Source organism: Ruditapes philippinarum, unplaced genomic scaffold, assembly GCF_026571515.1.
Source record: "Ruditapes philippinarum isolate M1 unplaced genomic scaffold, ASM2657151v2 ctg3210_1_1_1_1, whole genome shotgun sequence".
In the NCBI taxonomy this organism is placed as follows: Eukaryota; Metazoa; Mollusca; class Bivalvia; order Venerida; family Veneridae; genus Ruditapes; species Ruditapes philippinarum.
In genome coordinates, this window is record NW_026852736.1 from 154,860 (window position 1) to 172,501 (window position 17,642).

General features: G+C 33.0%; 1 protein-coding gene across 1 annotated transcript; it reads right to left on the reverse strand.

Annotated features, from left to right (window-relative positions):
• Positions 1 to 4,679: 4,679 nt before the first annotated feature.
• On the reverse strand, positions 4,680 to 10,359 carry LOC132722784 (alpha-ketoglutarate-dependent taurine dioxygenase-like). Its single transcript, XM_060707350.1, has 4 exons — positions 9,855 to 10,359; positions 9,303 to 9,442; positions 7,843 to 7,998; positions 4,680 to 6,450 (listed from the first exon to the last, which is right to left on the reverse strand). Exons 1-4 carry the CDS (start codon positions 10,246 to 10,248, stop codon positions 6,304 to 6,306), a joined length of 837 nt encoding a protein of 278 aa, XP_060563333.1. The 5' UTR covers positions 10,249 to 10,359; the 3' UTR covers positions 4,680 to 6,303.
• Positions 10,360 to 17,642: the final 7,283 nt, after the last annotated feature.

Consider the following 17,642-nt stretch of genomic DNA (forward strand, 5'->3'; position numbering starts at 1 on the left):
GAAATTATAGATTTTGACGCGAGCGATAGCGACAGAATGATGTTTTAATTTCTGTTAGAACAGCTACGGATGAATACTAATATACTAAGCGTCAAGCTTTTTTTGGCACTTTATTACGTCACTATGCTGTTCTATGAATTTTATTATGAGAAATCGACTATGAACGGAATTCGATAAAGTATCGTCTTTTATTCTTCAATGAAAATTAGCGCACAGATTTCTTTTAGAAAAACAGCGCTTTCATTGGGTGAGAAATAAATTTGGACACTACATAAACTTCTATTTTTTCATAGTGCTTCATAGAAATGTGTTCGTAAAAATAGACAAGTATAGTGACGAAAGAAAGTAAATATTAATGAAGCCAAATAAAGCTTGGCACTAAATATGTTAGTATTCATCCGTAGCTGTTCTACGGAAATAAGAAACATTCTCCGGCCGCTATCGCTCCTGTCAAACTTTTCTTAATTCTGTAGAACAACACAGATGAACACTAACTGATTACTAACGCTACTATGATATTATTGTTTACGAAAGTATATGTTACTAACATATACTTCGTAAACACTATTATCATAGTAGCGTAGTAATTTTACAGCTGTTCTTTCATAAAGATAATGACGTCATCTGAGCGCATTCATGAGCGGTCTAGCTTTAATGATTTCAGACGGGTTCTCGGTAATGGACAAAACATCGAAATCCAAATCCGATTTGAAACTTTATCATGGTCGGTAAAAATGTTTACCGCAAAATTTCAATGACACTCTTTTATTGCTGATACCTGCAATACTATTTTGTAAGAGATTGATTGTTTTTGTTGGGGTGTTTGCGAGAAAAAAAGCCAAAATATGATAGGCAAATTTATGAATTGGATGTAATTGTTTTGATCAAATCATTTATAATAAAAAACTGTACGGATGTGTCGTGCAAATATATCTGACGTCATAGTGGCACAACGTCACGCTAAATAGAAAACGTTTCGTCAAATAAACTGGAAATTTCTTATTTAAAAATATATTGAATTTTTTCGCAAAACATTATTTTCTAACTAATTCAATAAATTCAATATAGAACCTATACTGATTCATTATTCTCTTTTATGAATTTCTTTTAATGAGCGACCAGATTGTATAAACACAGGCTCATCTCCTCTGAGTGTAAGCTAGTCGTTTTGTTTATGTTTGACGTGGTTCAAATATTAAGATTTTCTTATCAGTAATTTGTTAAAGTAATTTTGGAAAAGAAAATATATCAAGTCTTCCGTACCATTTTAACATTTTTGCTCTGGTGAATGCATTTCTTCTTCCTGATAAGGGGATAAGACCATAATTATCGCACAACACTGGCGAAAGTTAATGTGAAGACAACAATACACAAATTTTTCCTAAAAGTGGAGGCTTTTATTTCCCTTCTGCATTTTATACAAAAATATTCTCAAACTATAAACCTGTGTTTTACTTGGTATATTTACAACGAATATCTATTATGCCACCAGCTAGAAAGATATTGATACCCGATGGTGCAGCATTGTTCAATAATTTATTTCTGAAATGACAAACTTTTTGTTTCAAATATCTATCATATCCTACATACAAATTATTTATCATCAGCTGACTGGACAAATAGAAATCCACCAAGTAGAAAAATGCGCCGTACGTTATCATTGATATTTTATACGCCATACGTTATCATTTCCGGAAAATGCCCCGATATTAATATTTACACCAGTAAATCTAGCCAAAATGGGCATGAATGATTACTTAACAACATATTACAAATTTTTAAAGTCAGTGGTTTCAGTTAATATACATATATGTAAAGAAACAGCGAATTTGAGTGAAGAAGCCGTACGTTACCACGATCAAACCGGTGGAAAATTCTCTCGCTTCGAATCTGGTGACGCGCATTTCAGAAGAAGTACGGGACGAAACACCATGAAATAAATTTCTGTGTGCCAGGAAAATTGTGTAGAAGGTTGTTATATGTACCTTTACACAAGAACATCACGAATTTCAGAGAAAAAAGGGAAAAACCTACTTTTTGGCTGCGTCCGCCATCTTGTTTGTTTGGGTAACGAACGGCGTGATTCCTCCCCTTGATTATACACTATGTGACTCGCTGACAATAAGTACGGAAACAAATCAGGCGCAATTAAGCTAATTATTATGTACGGCAGCATTTATTTGTAGATGTCGTGTTAGAATCGAAATAATATATCCAAATCGGTGATTTTATTACTTGATAACATCACTGTTTGTCGTTCGGATGCGCATCATTATATCACTCGGGCTACGCCCTCGTGATAATTATAATTCCCCGCATCCGAACTCCAAACAGTGATGTTATTGAGCAATAAAATCACAGTTTGGGGTATATTATTTCTTTAATGGAAAGATAATATTATTGACAGTTCAAATATTTTCCTATATTATCAAGTTCTTGAAAAACACGACAACGGCGATTCATTTCTTTAAAATTTCATGTTTGTAATAGCGCTGTAGTTTGCCTTTGAATGACATTTACTACGCTAAACTATTAACAACAGTTCTAACATCACGTGCTCCCATTTAACTATATATTTTTTCATTCATTTATGTTGTAACAACTTATAAAGATGAACCTTTCGATGATTCATATCACAAGATGAAAATAAATCCTGTATTTATAGGGAAAAAACTAGAATTTTTTTATTTGTTATATTCTTTTTCTCTTTTTTGACCTTTCAAATCATATGAACAGATCAAGCACACATGCATAAATATAGAAAAATGAAGTTTTTCATGTTCATTTCTCTATTTATAGTGAAATTTTGTCGTTCTAAATCATCACTTTTTGTATTGTAACTGCATGTTGCTAAAAAGCTTTTTTCGATGCACACACCGCATTAATAACTTTTCTATCTTGAGAAAATATTAGAAATGATAGTTTAACGTCTCAATTCCGACTAAAAAGGACGCAAAGAAAGAGGAATTGATAGAAGATTGAACTTGATTTTCTGTCAGAATGTTAGCCACTTTCGTGGTATTTCTGCCATCGACGGCAGCATTTATAATATGTATCTGCCTACAACGGCAGCATTTTTTCTTCGACCGGACAAGATTGAGCGTCTGTAAAACTTTCAAGAAAAGACTCACGGGGTAGATATTTGGCTTGCGTGACCCCAATGGATGAACGTCTATATTGATAACAGGAAATCCTGCCATTTACTTAAAACTTAAGGTATTTTTGAACAGAAAACAGACATTTTCACGGATTTTTTTCCAAGGCTTTCATTTTAACCTGCTCAAAATAGTCTTAAAACAGGAAAAAACGAGTCCAATATTACCTTACAGTATCTCCATTCAATGGACAATAGTTTTATAGCAATGATATGGGCCGTATTTGTGTAATATAATTAAACCAACCAAAGTTATAGCCTACCTGCACCGATCGGTAATTTTCAGATATCTGCCATCACTTCAGTGATCTGCCATCACTGCCGCCGGTAATACGGTGTGATATTATGGGGATAACTTGTGTAATAAAGTATAAATAAAACTACCAATACAATACACCGTAAAATAAACGGCGCCTTACCAATTTAATTTTGTAAATACATACTAATAAACTTTAAAACCTATATTACGTCATTCCAGCGCTTATCATTTACTTATTTCCAAGTAAGGAAGTATTATGATCCCAGTCTTGGTTGAATGGCAGTCAAGGGTATATAGATCATCTATTTAAAGAATCGGACCGCTTTGGTTAATTAACGACGATATGTTCGACAGATTATTTATATTAATACATATTAAAGGGACTCCGCTGAATGTTTTTAATAATTGTTCGAGATCGACAATCCATTTGATAGCAGTCTAGACCAGTTACGTGCGTGCAAAATTTCAGATCATTCGCTTCCTCCTGTTTTCTATAACAATTAGTCTACTTTTGAAAATGACACAATATTTAAAAGTGTTACACATGTTTTCACTCAAGTCGGGCTATGAACACAGCACAAAATTAGATGTTCAATTTACTTCTGATTATATTTCTTAACAATTCCTTTCTGTTTTTATTACTCGAGTTGATTTGATTTTAAATCTGATGTTTTTAGGTTTTTCAGTCCATAGTGGAGTCCCTTTAAACTGTAAGTGTGATGGTTGGTTTGTTTTAAAATAAGGAAAGCAGTTCTAGATACATCAGACATAAAAAGTTCAAATCATTATCAATAATTATTCATTTATTTCTTTCAAAGAGGTCCTGCCTAAATTGCTTCCCTCTGTTAGACCAAAATGTTTATCAACATTAAATGAGCCGTGTCATGACAAAACCAACCTAATGGGTTTGCGATCAGCATGGATCCAGACCAACCTGCGCATCCGCGCAGTCTGTCAGGATCCATGTTGTTCGCTATCAGTTTCTCTACTTGTTATAGAGTTGGTGAGCGAACAGCATGGATCCTGATCAGACTGCGCGGATGCGCAGGCTGGTCTGGATTCATGCTGGTCGCAAACCCACTATGTTGGTTTTGTCGTGACGCGGCTCAAATGTTAAATTGTCCTTAAACCGGTGCTAGAGGTCACGGACGGTAACTTGAACTTTCCAGTACCGTCCAAATTCTTGTATTCTGTTTGTGCATTAAGAAGGAATTATGGATAAGCGGTTATACAACCTGTTTCAAGAAGAAAAAAGACGCAAAACAGTTCGGTTTTACACTTTTATTTCAAATCACTCATGAACGCAACATAAATGTATTGCGGTGAAATAAATGTTTATGGGCATAAATACTAGTGCTTTCCTTTAAACCCAATTTTTTAGATATAGGTCAACAACATATTTAAAAACATTGCAGATGGTACATGATTCGGCATTGTAAATTGTTTTAACCCTGAAATGTTAACATAAGCTAGTAGGATCTGCTCAGAACTGTAGATCTTGTCATGTCTATAGGCACGTAGCCTAAATAAAAAAATTATACATAGTTACAAATAAATCTGTAAATAAGTAAAACATTAATTATGAATATGTATCATACGTGGAAAAATAATGAATAAATAATGAAAAGCAAAGAGGAAAATAGCTTACTCTTACAATAATGGCAAGTAAAAAATGCATCTTGAAACATTGCTTGAGCAATGAATGCTATACTTTTTTTGCCATTTGCATAACTTTTCCACTGAAGCAACTGTTAACGACAATGTGAAATATATATAGAAAGTCCCGTAGTTTCCAAAGTGATTAAATATGTAAAATAATGGTGTATAAGGGTAATATGAACACACACATACCGTACATTCATAAATGCAACCAAAACCCCACCACCAATGGACTGGCTTATAAATCACCATTAAAGTAAAATCATGCAAATAAACAATTTTAGATGCAACCAGTATTGGTTGAAATGTAGTGTTTGATAGAATTGCTACACATTTATAAAGTAACAAAAAAAAATTTATAGCCTTTTTTTCTCTCTCAAATTTATACGCCAAGTATGAACTTTAAATAACATAAAGTATTCACTTCTTTGTAGATCTATATGATCTATAAAGAACATGTTGCTTTCACTTCGTTGCAGTATAAGAACTTTGAATTAATAAAATAGATAACATTTTGCATTCACTTCTTATTGTATGAACTATAAATAACATTTAGCATTCACTTCTATGTATATGAACTATAAATTACATTTGGCATTCACTTCTTTGTATATGAACTATAAAAAAAACATTTAGCATTTTGATTTGTAATTGCTTATTTGTGCTTAACAAAAGTATGTATTTAACAACAAAAATCATGCATATCTCATATCTGTGACATTTAAACATTTTGTATAATTTATTTTGTTACAGAAAAATTTCATTATGAACATCTACAATCCTTATGTCAATGGATAATTAATTTCTTTTTTCTGTAGTTCAGTTCTTTAGAAATTTTGAAAGAAAATGATGTCTTAAAGTGACATTATGCCCATGAAATTGGTAGATGTTGAGGTAAAATTCAAAATAACTCCAAAATAATGAAATGCCATTTTGTCGTTAAATTTTGCCATTGTACTTGAAACATGGGACTATTTATAACAGCTTAACAGTAAAAAGAAATGGGCATTATGTGACTTTAACAAAATCTAAACAAAAACTTGTTTTCAAAATACAAATCTAGGAGCATCATATACAAATAAAAGTATTTAAAGAAAGGTAGTTTCTTGCAAATGTACAAAAAGCACGTGGACAAAAATGCTTGGGCTTGATGTATTTTTGGAATAGTGTTTTTAGCATAAGGTTGGCCTTAAACCCAATATACACTGTATTGTCTCATATGTATTGTAGCTCATCCCTTTGTTGGTCTGCTGATTCCTTTGATGGTTGTACGATGTAGAATCCGGAGCCCGACCTCTGACCTTGGTCTTATAGCATTAGCACTGGCAAAATGGCCGACAGCCAGGTTGTCGGTTATAACAAAGTCACCATCTTTCCACTGAAATAAAACACATACATTTAAAAAGGTTCCAAATACGCACAAGTCAGTTGTCTAACAATATTTTCTTGCATATTAGACACGATTGTCTACTGTCTACAGCGGCGATAGAAAACCCTGTCTAACACTCTTATGTTAGAGGAGTCGCGTGCTTTATATGACGTCACTTCCGCCCGCCTGGATGAATTGCGATCTTAGAATGACGTCATATTGCCGTTATGAAAAGAAAGAAAAAAGAGTACTAAATAAAAAATATTAGTTTTCCTAATTACTCGTATCTGTTTAGCCTGTAAACAGTTACCCTCGAGCTAAATATTCCGGTCTGTACCGGCAGTCAGTGTAAGATCCTAGCTTCGACTGTCCCGCAATGTGGAACACATGTGGTGGTTTCGTTTCGATGCCTGAATAATGGAGGACATTTTCAGCTCAAAATGAGGGGACTTATAGCGGGGATTTTAATATTTAAAAGTAACCATCAGGATTTGGACTTCACTAATAACTTTAATCACTTTAAAAATTCAAACGTCTTTGTTAACAAAACATCTTGTATGGATATTGGAACTGTTGTCTCCCTTTTGATATAAAGATTTCACTTCAAAATTGTTTATTTCCTGTCGTGTGCATTAAGTAAATTATCTTGATTGTTAATGTGTTGTTAATTACATATAATTTTTTAGAATTTTTACAGCTTTTGCAAAAGCAATAGCATTCAAATTTATATACATGTAACTCCAATTTATGGAAAGCCATTGCTGTCTTATATTGTTCTTTTTCAATTAATTTAACCATGTGGATTATATATAAAATCACCTGGACTATAAACACCTTCTTATTAAACCATTAGCCATTATATTAATCCAAAGTTATGATATATAATAACATACCGTCAGTGTATGAAACCAAGGTAGCAATTTATATTAAGATGATTTTCTCAATATATGATACCAATTTCTCTAATAATGGTACCAAAGTTGCCATATATGAAACCGGATATCTTTATATGAATCCGAATTATTAATATATTAATTAATGTTTCAATGTATAAAATCATGCCAGGTCAAATTCATATATTGCCGACGTGAACTTAATATATGATCCTTATGATTATATTAAATGAAGAAAATATATATAAAACAGCCATTGGTTGTCATACCTATTTACGTTGGTTAATTGCATTTTAGTTTTCTTTTTCTTAAGATTCCAATCAACACTGTCAAAAAAGATGGTGATCCGATTTACCAACGAAGCAAAACTTCAAACATTGCACAGCCCATGTGATATTCCATGCTCGATGATCGGGGGTTGTTGTTGGGCATAACTGACACATTTTCCTTAAGTTAGTAATAAACTTTTATTGTAAAACTTAAATAGATAGCCAAGTAATTCACAAACCTCATGAGGATAAACTAGTCGCCTTCCGTCTTTTTCAATCTCTTTTCGGATTTCTTCCAACAACGTCTTAGTCTCGTCTGCACCAGTTCTTCGTTCGTCTGCTGTGTCTTTGTCCCAAATGAAAGCCTCTGTCATGCCAAGATGTATGCACATTGCCTTAAATGTAAAAATGTGTAAATGTTTAAAGTTTAGATTTAAAAAATAATTATGAATTTTAATTTCATAGCCTATAAAAAACATGTTGTTTTCTTGATTCATGCATTATAATAAGTGTACATATACAAGTTTGTATAAGTTTAATTTTCATAATTTCATAAGGCCATATGGCCCGTGATGCTATACAATGCATAATATATGGCAAGACAGTATAAAGCATAAATGTACAAAGCAATTGAAACAGCTAGCGGAGAAGGTTTACAAATAATTACATGTTGAAATGTTCTGATGATAATAATAATGCATCTGTAAATAAACAATCCCATGAAGCATACACAAAACTTGCTATTGCAATTTAAAGTAGATTATTGTCTTCCTTAGTAGTATATGACATTAGATATTTATAATCAGATTCCACTTTGGTATAATTTAAATTTTACAATGAAAAAAATCACAGTGGTTTTCATGTTTATACGAGTATATATAATAATGATGAGTGATGAGGCAAGTCAAATATAAAATATATGTTCTGTTCTGTTCTCCGATCTGTTGTGTAAACCTTTAAGTGATTATTCAGTTCATAGTCATTAAAAGTTTGATGTATTAATTACCACTTGAACCAATTATACCACTGATATCACTTACACAAACTGTATTTACAAATCCGAGATAAACTGTTAAAATGTTGCTCTGTAATTCAGTCAATGATAATTATAGATATCAAAGTTTTATTAATACTATATAATTTATATTTCTGATATCTGATATATGTTATATAGTATGAAATCAGGTTTAAAAAGTAGTATACGAGTAATAAAGATACAATAAAGTTTAATAAAGTCAAAGTTAAGTATTTTATTGGCATAAACAAATAACATGTCCATCCCTAAAATTTATGACTAGCGGTTTATATTTACAAAACCACTGTAATATAGACTGGTAAATAAATGCATAGTAAATAAATCATGTACAAAGCATACATAATAGTAAGTTCAGGAAAGAATGATGATAGTTTGAGATTCAATTGGAATGTAAAATCAAATTAAATTTAATGCTTTTTATTTATCAATAGGGAATATATGTGCAAAAATATTAACCACTTAATGTCAATTTTTTGAAGGATTTTATTAGTCAAATCGTATACATTAATGATTTATATTGGATATCAATATTCATATAAATCCGAAGGATTTTTATAATTTAACCCGAAAGACAGCATAGAATACTCCGAATAAATTAAGCTACCTACTATTCTTCTATCCGACGGTATTTAAGGAAAATAGATGGGAGATAAATACACTTACAGGACCGCCTGTGACTGGATGAGAGTAAACCAGTGGGTGAACAAGTTTATCGCCCTTGTCCGACACCATCCAAAGGCGCTCCCATCTTGCTCGCATTTCTTCCGGAATACTGTCGAGCAGTTCCTTAAACCCGATAAATTCTGTAAGGAAAAAAAAAACATTTATTTGTGCATAATTTATATTGTCTCTCCAATATGTATCAACATTATGATGTATATATAGTATAGTTCTCCAAAAAGAATTTTGCCGACCTTAGTGCACATGTCCTCACGTGAAGTTCAAACATCAGTCAATTAACTATCAAAACAAATATTTTTATAAGACATATAGTTCACACATGTGTCACAAAATGATTGTTAACATTAATAAACAGCTTGCGAACAATTATAATGAAACATCAATATGTATTTATGTTTGCTGTACTTTAAAATTTATATGTCTACAAAATGAGAGGGGGTGAACGCTAAAATGATTTAAATATTGATAACCTATGCAGAAATAAAATTCTAACTATGTTATTGACATTAAAATTAAGTAAATAATTAAAAAAACCTGTGGCTCCCGTTTTCGGCACAGCTGGCATGTGGTACAAAGCGTATCCGAAAGGTTTCTGTACGAAACTACCGTCAATATGCCAACCGGAACGCCCGGCGTTTGTGCAACCTTCTTCCGGGTCGTTTGAAATTCGATGCACATCTGGATGCGGACATTTCGGATGGGAGAAAAGTGGGTCTCCCTCGAACACGGTTCCGTCAATACTTCCAAACCATTTGCTAATTTCCACCTGTTTTTCTCCGCTCACTTCGCCCTGGTCTCTGAAAACCACAATGCGATGTTCGTGAACCAATTTTTTAATTTTCTCGACCAACTCTTCCGTAAACAACTTCTGCTCCGTAAGTCTGAAACCTCTAACTTCTACACCTAGATTAAACTTCGTTATTTCCATTTTTAACGACTTTTCTTAAAAGCGGTATCGCTCAAAAAATGATAAACACTGGCCAGGCCACAAGCTTTTATACTGTATTGACAAAAAGCCACTCCGCTTTTCGAGGAAACTTGTATTACGTGTACTTTCAAAATTTATTGCGAAGTTATAAATATACGGGAAATCCGTACAGATTCATGTGATAATGTTAGTATGAACAACTCATTTCTCAATACATATAATTCACACAATATAGATTAGATCGATACTTGAAAGTATTATTTTCATTCAATTATCCAAAGTTTAAAAAGTATTTCCTTAAACGGGACTATGGCATGTTAAACGTTGCAATATTCAATAAATTAATTTTTTGTTCTATCTCCAATATTTATATTGTATAACTCTAATTTTATATTATATACCATAATATTTATTCAATCTTGCTATCATAAAAAATATTTGTGTGCGATAATTTTCTATATGTATGTTCTATATTTGAAAATATATATTGTATAATTAAAATATTTATTGTATAGATCTACTTACGATAGGTCTGAGTGATTAATTACAAAGCATTTGAACGAAAAACGTGCATTATTATACAATAATGCACGAAGAATTAATATCTATTTCCATTCTAACACGTCAAGAAAAAATATAATTATTATTATAAAGTTGGACTTTATGTTTGGTGGTTAAATTTGTTTTCGCCTCTGAGTATCCAATAGAAACGTTCTTTAAAGGCTGTTCCAGTGGGTTGAAAAAACAACTGTCTTTAAATCTACCGTGTGTAGGAAAACGTTAATAAAAATTTGTTTGTTTATTTCATTTCACTCTATAATTTTCCAAGCGAAGTACAAATTATTAAAAGTGAAATAAATATAAAACTTAACTCGTTTGCGACATTAAAATAGCGTACTTGATTTGATTGTTTTGCACGTGCTGTTTAGCGCTACATTGTGACGTCATGTAAACAACACTTTAAACGTCTGTGCAGCGTTAACGACATAATTAAAGATATTGGTGTTCGGATTCGTTTTCTTAGTTAGACCATTTTCTTTCATTCTAGATAGTTTTCACAACAAAATTCGACAAAAAATTGTTTTTATTTATCAGATTTTTCAAACAAAATGGCGCCCTCAATGTGAAAATACACAGGGAGATAATAAGAACGGCGAGTGCATTGTTGTAGAATAATGCACGCTTCGGGCCTTATTCGTTTTTATCACACACCCGTGCCGATTTTGCGACTCCGTAAATATGGTATTGCACGACCGTGCATATATTTTGACGTGACGTCATTAGCGTTATACAAACATAGTGTAAAGACGCGCTAAATGTTAGCGTTATACTACAAGCGCGTCAATGAAAAATGACTCTTATTTCACTTTAAACGGTCTTTATTTTGGGTATGTGATAAATAGAATATTAAATTCGTGTAAGTTCATTACTGAATTTATTGCACTCGTTGAATAAAATAATATTATGCTCGCCAGAGGCTCGCATAATATAATTTTATTCAACTCGTGCAATAAATTCAGTATTAAACTTACACTCATTCAATATCCTCTATATATAGAAAAAAATCCGATAGTGTTGGAATGAAAACTATTTATTCGATAATTTGAATCATGGGATAGAACACCTATTATAGCATAAAATCGGCTATTTTTCCCTATTTTGCCCATGTTATAACGGGACCAAAACCATGTGTTAACATAGTCACGCGCTCTTGTTATAGCCCGGTTTCACCTATGCGCAATACATACAGGGCCCAGTAAACAAACAAACAAAAAATGACGATTTGGCCTGTTTGCCAAAGAGTCATGCGCTCTTGTTATATTGAAATTTATTGATTCGAGGGCCTCAGTCGCATATTCAAGTAACTATGCCGGAAAAACGGCGTATAGACATCGGTGCTAATCTTGGTTGTCGCCCTTTCTAAGAAACGGACAGTTGTCAATGTAAACAAATACAGTAGAATCTACCTGTCATTCAGTTTAACACTCCGATTAACTTACAAAACTAGATAACACAAAATTACTCTACCCGGGGCCAACAACTTGGAAAATTCTCGTCCTAGTTGTTGGCCCCGGAAAAATGAAACGCATACGTAAAACATAGAATTGGATAAATACCGTCCAAGCACAAGAATTTAATGTAATTGTGTTTTGTATAAACTATACATCACGAATCTGTTTGAAAATTTTATGCTATAATAGCGTCAACGCACGTTTATTTCGTGTTATAAAGTCTGCAGAGTCCCTCGGAACTGTTGGAGCCCTCGCCCTACCGGGCTCGGGCACCAACCGTTCCTCGGGACTCTGCAGACGTTATAACACGGAAAAACGTGCGTTAACCCTATATTATAATAGTATAAAATCGGCTATTTTTCCCTCTTTTGCCCATGTTATAACGGGGCCAAAACCATGCGTTAACATAGTCACGCGCTCTTGTTATAGCCCGGTTTTACCTATGCGCAATACATACAGGGCCCAGTAAACAAACAAAAAATGACGATTTGGCCTGTTTGCCAGAGTCATGCGCTCTTGTTATATTGGAATTATTAATTCGAGGGCCTCAGTCGCATAACGGCGAGCAGCATTCAAGTAATTATGCCGGCAATACGGCGTATAGACATCGCTGCTTATCTTGGTTGTCGCCCTTTCTTAGAAACGGACAGTTGTCAATGTAAACAAATAGAATCTGTCATTCAGTTTAATCCCCCGATTAACTTACAAAAATGGAAAGCACAAAATGAATATAAGAAAACGTTGCTTTATTGACGTTTATATTGATAAATGTTCTGTATGTTTCTTTGAGTAATGTTTTATGCCTGATTTTTTTTTAAACTTGCGTGCTGAAAAAACCCGATTCTGAATTTTAATCTGATGTCACTGATCTTTTTCCTACTCATGCTACCGCCAATCTGTAATCATTCTAGGAATTTCTGAGGCGTCTGTTTTGTCTTGGGTAGAGTAATGTTATGTTTTTCTTAAGTTAATATATCTCCAAAGTTAAACTTTGTTAAATCAATTAAAATTCGAAATTTCGTTCGGTTCTCAAGTTGTTGGCCCCGGAAAAAATAAAACGCATACGTAAAACATGTAGAGTTGGATAAATGCCGTTCAAGTAAAAGGATTTAATGTTTGTGTTTTATATATAATATACATCATGAATCTGTTTTAAAATTTTATGCTATAATAGCGTCAACGCACGTTTATTTCGTGTTATAAAGTCTGCAGAGTCCCTCGGAACTGGTGGAGCCCTCGCCCTACCGGGCTCGGGCACCAACCGTTCCTCGGGACTCTGCAGACGTTATAACACGGAAAAACGTGCGTTAACCCTATAGTATACTAAGCCCCGCCTATAAAGTAAGCACGAATTTCTAATATTTTTTTTTATTTTAATTTTCATATTATTTATTTATTTATTTGTTTGTTTGGTGGTTTGTTTGTTTGTTTATTTTTTTTTTTTGCACCATGATAGTTCTTTTAGTCTGAAAAGGGAACATAACCTTGTTAAAGTTATGGGCATTTATGTGGAAAAATAAGTCTTAGGCCTGTTGAATGCTTTTGATAAAGAAGCAATTGTGCAATTACGGGCGCAGATGGATATTGCCTTAACCCAAAACAACAATGTCTTGGCATAGTGGGGATATGCACAACTTCATTCATTGTCTTTTTTGTTGTTGCTTTTGATTTTTGCAGCGCAATAAAATTGTGCTCAACCTTAACGAATGTTAGCTATGTTGAAGGAACGTTTTTATATACATGTACACCGCTAAAAAGAGACGTGCAATTTCAAAAAGTTGTGGCATGTTGTAATAATGATCTTAGATACAGAGAATTGTTATATATTACATGTATTAAGCCTCTCCCTGAAATTTATTTGGAGAAAAAACTACGTAAGATATAGACCTATATATTGATTCATATAATGAATATTTTAATGTTTCTTTTAAACCGGACAGTACCCTTCATAACTTTTAAAGCAGCACACCTCCAGATTCATGCTGAATTTCATGAACATTTGAAAATATATTTAACAGTGTTTTATTGTAAAGTGACCGATAGAATGCGATTTACACATTACCAATGGCACTTACAACCAATGTAAATTACTATAGAGAGGTCAAAATATGCAAAATAGCCCTTACTGCGTTAGTAACCCAGTAGAAATATAGTTATACATACTGAAAAATTCGGTCATTAATCGCACATAAAATGTAAATTTTTACTAAAATTTTGAATCTTTATACCTTTCCTAAAATCTAGTACAGTTTTCTCAGGTTTGATTTTATCGAAATATTTTTGCTCATCTGGAGGCGTGCAGCTTTAAGGGGAAACTTTTAAATTACATGTTTGTACGGACAGAATGGCGAACGATGCAGACCATGATCAGACGGCACGGGTGTGCCGCCAGTTCTTTTTTGTCTGCACTGATCACATGGGTAGAATCTGTTGCCGACAGCAGACTTAATGTTAATGGGTGGTGGTGTTGATAGTTTACTTTCCGGATAATGGCAGGGAACCAAATTGAATTTACCGGAGCTCAGTTCAGCCACTGTATCGTTCCTGGGTAAGCTGTCAGGACGTTTACCAGTACTGGTTGCATTCGCTTTCTCAAGAATCTGAAATATTCTGTACATGTCGGAGCAGTATAGTGCGAATGACCGTAGATAAGATTTCATGATCGAACACAACGGAAGTGACCTGCGCTGTCCTGGAATCAAGCCCGTGTCGCCCGATTCAACATGACATAAGGTAAAACAAGGCTTATTTTCATTTTGGTGGTCTTCTGCGCGATTGAATAGCCTCGAGTGTACCCTTTGACTTGAAAGAAATTTAAAGTATGAATGATTTTTTTTTTTCGTTTTCTTTCAACAGTGAAATACATGAAAGAAAACGAAAATAAAAAACAAATGCGCATACTATATGTGATGACATGTTTATTTCGTCATAGAATGAACAAGTTCTAAATATATTTTGATATGAATATATAATAAACATGAATTTTTTGTGGCCTGGTCAAGATACAGAATAAAAAGGAGATTAGTGTCTCGTAATCTTTCTACATGGAAAACCGTTACATCATAGCTATTCCTACGACTTACCAAAACTAAATCAAGACATTTTGAAATCGCGACAAAGTGAAATGACCACTGAGTCAGATAATAGATCATTATTCTTGCAATGAAAAAAATAGAATATGATAATTGTATACATGCTATTCTGTTCAAATTACACAGATTGCATGTACTTTTATATTGTGTAAATCACCGTTAATTATAAAGAATCTTAAAGTCCTTATCATAACTCTTTGAATTATATATTTCTGCTTAAAAATCGTTTTTAAGCTTGTTCAGATATTTTTTATAGTTAATTGAAAAAGTGACATTTGTTATTGTCTTTGATATTATCATTATAATCGGTAACAATCATCATCATCATCATCACCACCACCACCACAATCATCACCGTCATCATGAATTTCATCTTGATTGTCATCATCATCATTATATTCATCTCCATCACCAACACCACCATTATCATCATTATTATTATCAAATTTATCGTCATCATCATCATTGCAGTCAAAATAATAGTAATAAAAATGATAATGATAATAATATTAATAATAATAATAATAATAATAATAATAATAATAATAATAATAATGATAATCATCATCATCATCATTATCATCATCATCATCATCATCATTTTTATTATCATAATCGTCATCATCTTTGTTATCATCATCAACATCGCCATCGTCATCGTCGTCGTTGTCGCCGTCATCACCATCGTCGTCATCGCCATCGTCGTCATCACCATCGTCATCATCATCATCGTCATCATCATCATCGTCATCATCATCATCGTCGTCGTTGTCATCACCATCATCATCATCAACGTCATCATCATCAGTATCATCATCATCATCATCAGTATCAGTATCTTTACCTTCACCGTTTTCTCCAAATACATTTTACTTCATTATTGAATGAGATATCGTTACTCTGCTATATACTGATTTACTGTTGACCGGAGACTTTCAAGTGTTATTTTCCGGTGCTACGTCCGTAAGAAAACTAATACTTATGTGATCTATTAATTGACAGGAAACCAAATTGATTTCAGATAAACAAAAGGATATATAACATGACGTCATAATGAACCCGTGTCATATTTCACTCAATGTAGGACTTGGCTGAAAACGGATTTGAAAAGATTCACTTTGTATTAATTTTAAGCAATACTTTCCTGTTTGAAATGAAAAAGATTGGTGTAAAATGTAGTGTTAATATAATTAGCGCGTCTGTAATCGCTCCAACAATTATTTCGTCTCAAAAAATAAAACATTTAGTGTTATTGTAGATATTGTTTATATTCCATTTTTACATTTACAGTGTATACATGCATATAATAATGAAATCATATTAAGTGTTAAACACAAATACTGACAAGGGAACGGTATAAAATCCGCATTGTGTAAATACGCATTGTGTTAAGATCTGAAAGAAAGATCTTTTACTCAGATTTTTTTACTCAAAACAAATAATGTTAATAAAGAAAAAACTGGAATTTGAGCCCCCCCCCCCCCACCGGTTTCAAAGCACGTGTCTTATCACTGGGCCACTGCTATTTAGGTACAAAACTTGCAGATGTAAAATTAAGAGCCTATGGACACAATGCCAACCTTTTCGTATCGAAAAATGACTTCGATTTACGTAGAACATACTTCAACATACACAATAATGCATAGTGTTATGGTTTTCGTTTTCGTAGGCGTACGTGCGCATGTGTTCGTGCGTGCATGTGATATGACACTCAGTACAAAAGTTAAACTGTGAAAATAGTTTCAATCTGTGTAATTTATTTAACATTTACATGAAGTGCAAATGTTCACCGCTTATATGTATAAATATTTCCAATTCAAGGCATTTTATCATTGTTTATGTTATCATCCTTACCTAGAAAACAATTATATTTTTGTTCGATTGGTCAGCAGATGTAGTTAGGTTTAAGAAAAAAGTCCGATACAAGATGTTTTATCAATTTTTATTTTTTTTAATTTTTGTTGTTCAATTAAACGTGCAGAATGTTTGTTGAAATATGATTTAAAGCAGCACGCCTCCAGATTCATGCTGTTTTTCATGAAAAAAACTGAAAATTGATGATAAAGTATAAAATTGTGAAGTAACCAGAAGAAAGCAATTTGCATATTATCATTGGCACTCGCATTCCATGTAATTTACCAAAACGAGGTCAAAATATGCAAAAAATAGCCCTTACTGCGTTAATAACTGAGTAGAAATATAGATATTATTACTGAAAAATCAGCCGTTAATCGCACATTACATGTCAATTATCAATTGAAGCTTGAATATTTTACTTTTCTTAAAATCT

Excerpts from the sequence above, each read along its gene's own strand:
- LOC132722784 (XM_060707350.1), bottom strand. The coding sequence starts at position 10,248 with ATGGAAATAACGAAGTTTAATCTAGGTGTAGAAGTTAGAGGTTTCAGA. Across the intron at positions 7,999-9,302 it reads ATCCAGTCACAGGCGGTCCT|GCAATGTGCATACATCTTGG; the intron begins GTAAGTGTATTT and ends TTTACATTTAAG. Across the intron at positions 6,451-7,842 it reads GACTAGTTTATCCTCATGAG|TGGAAAGATGGTGACTTTGT; the intron begins GTTTGTGAATTA and ends GTTTTATTTCAG.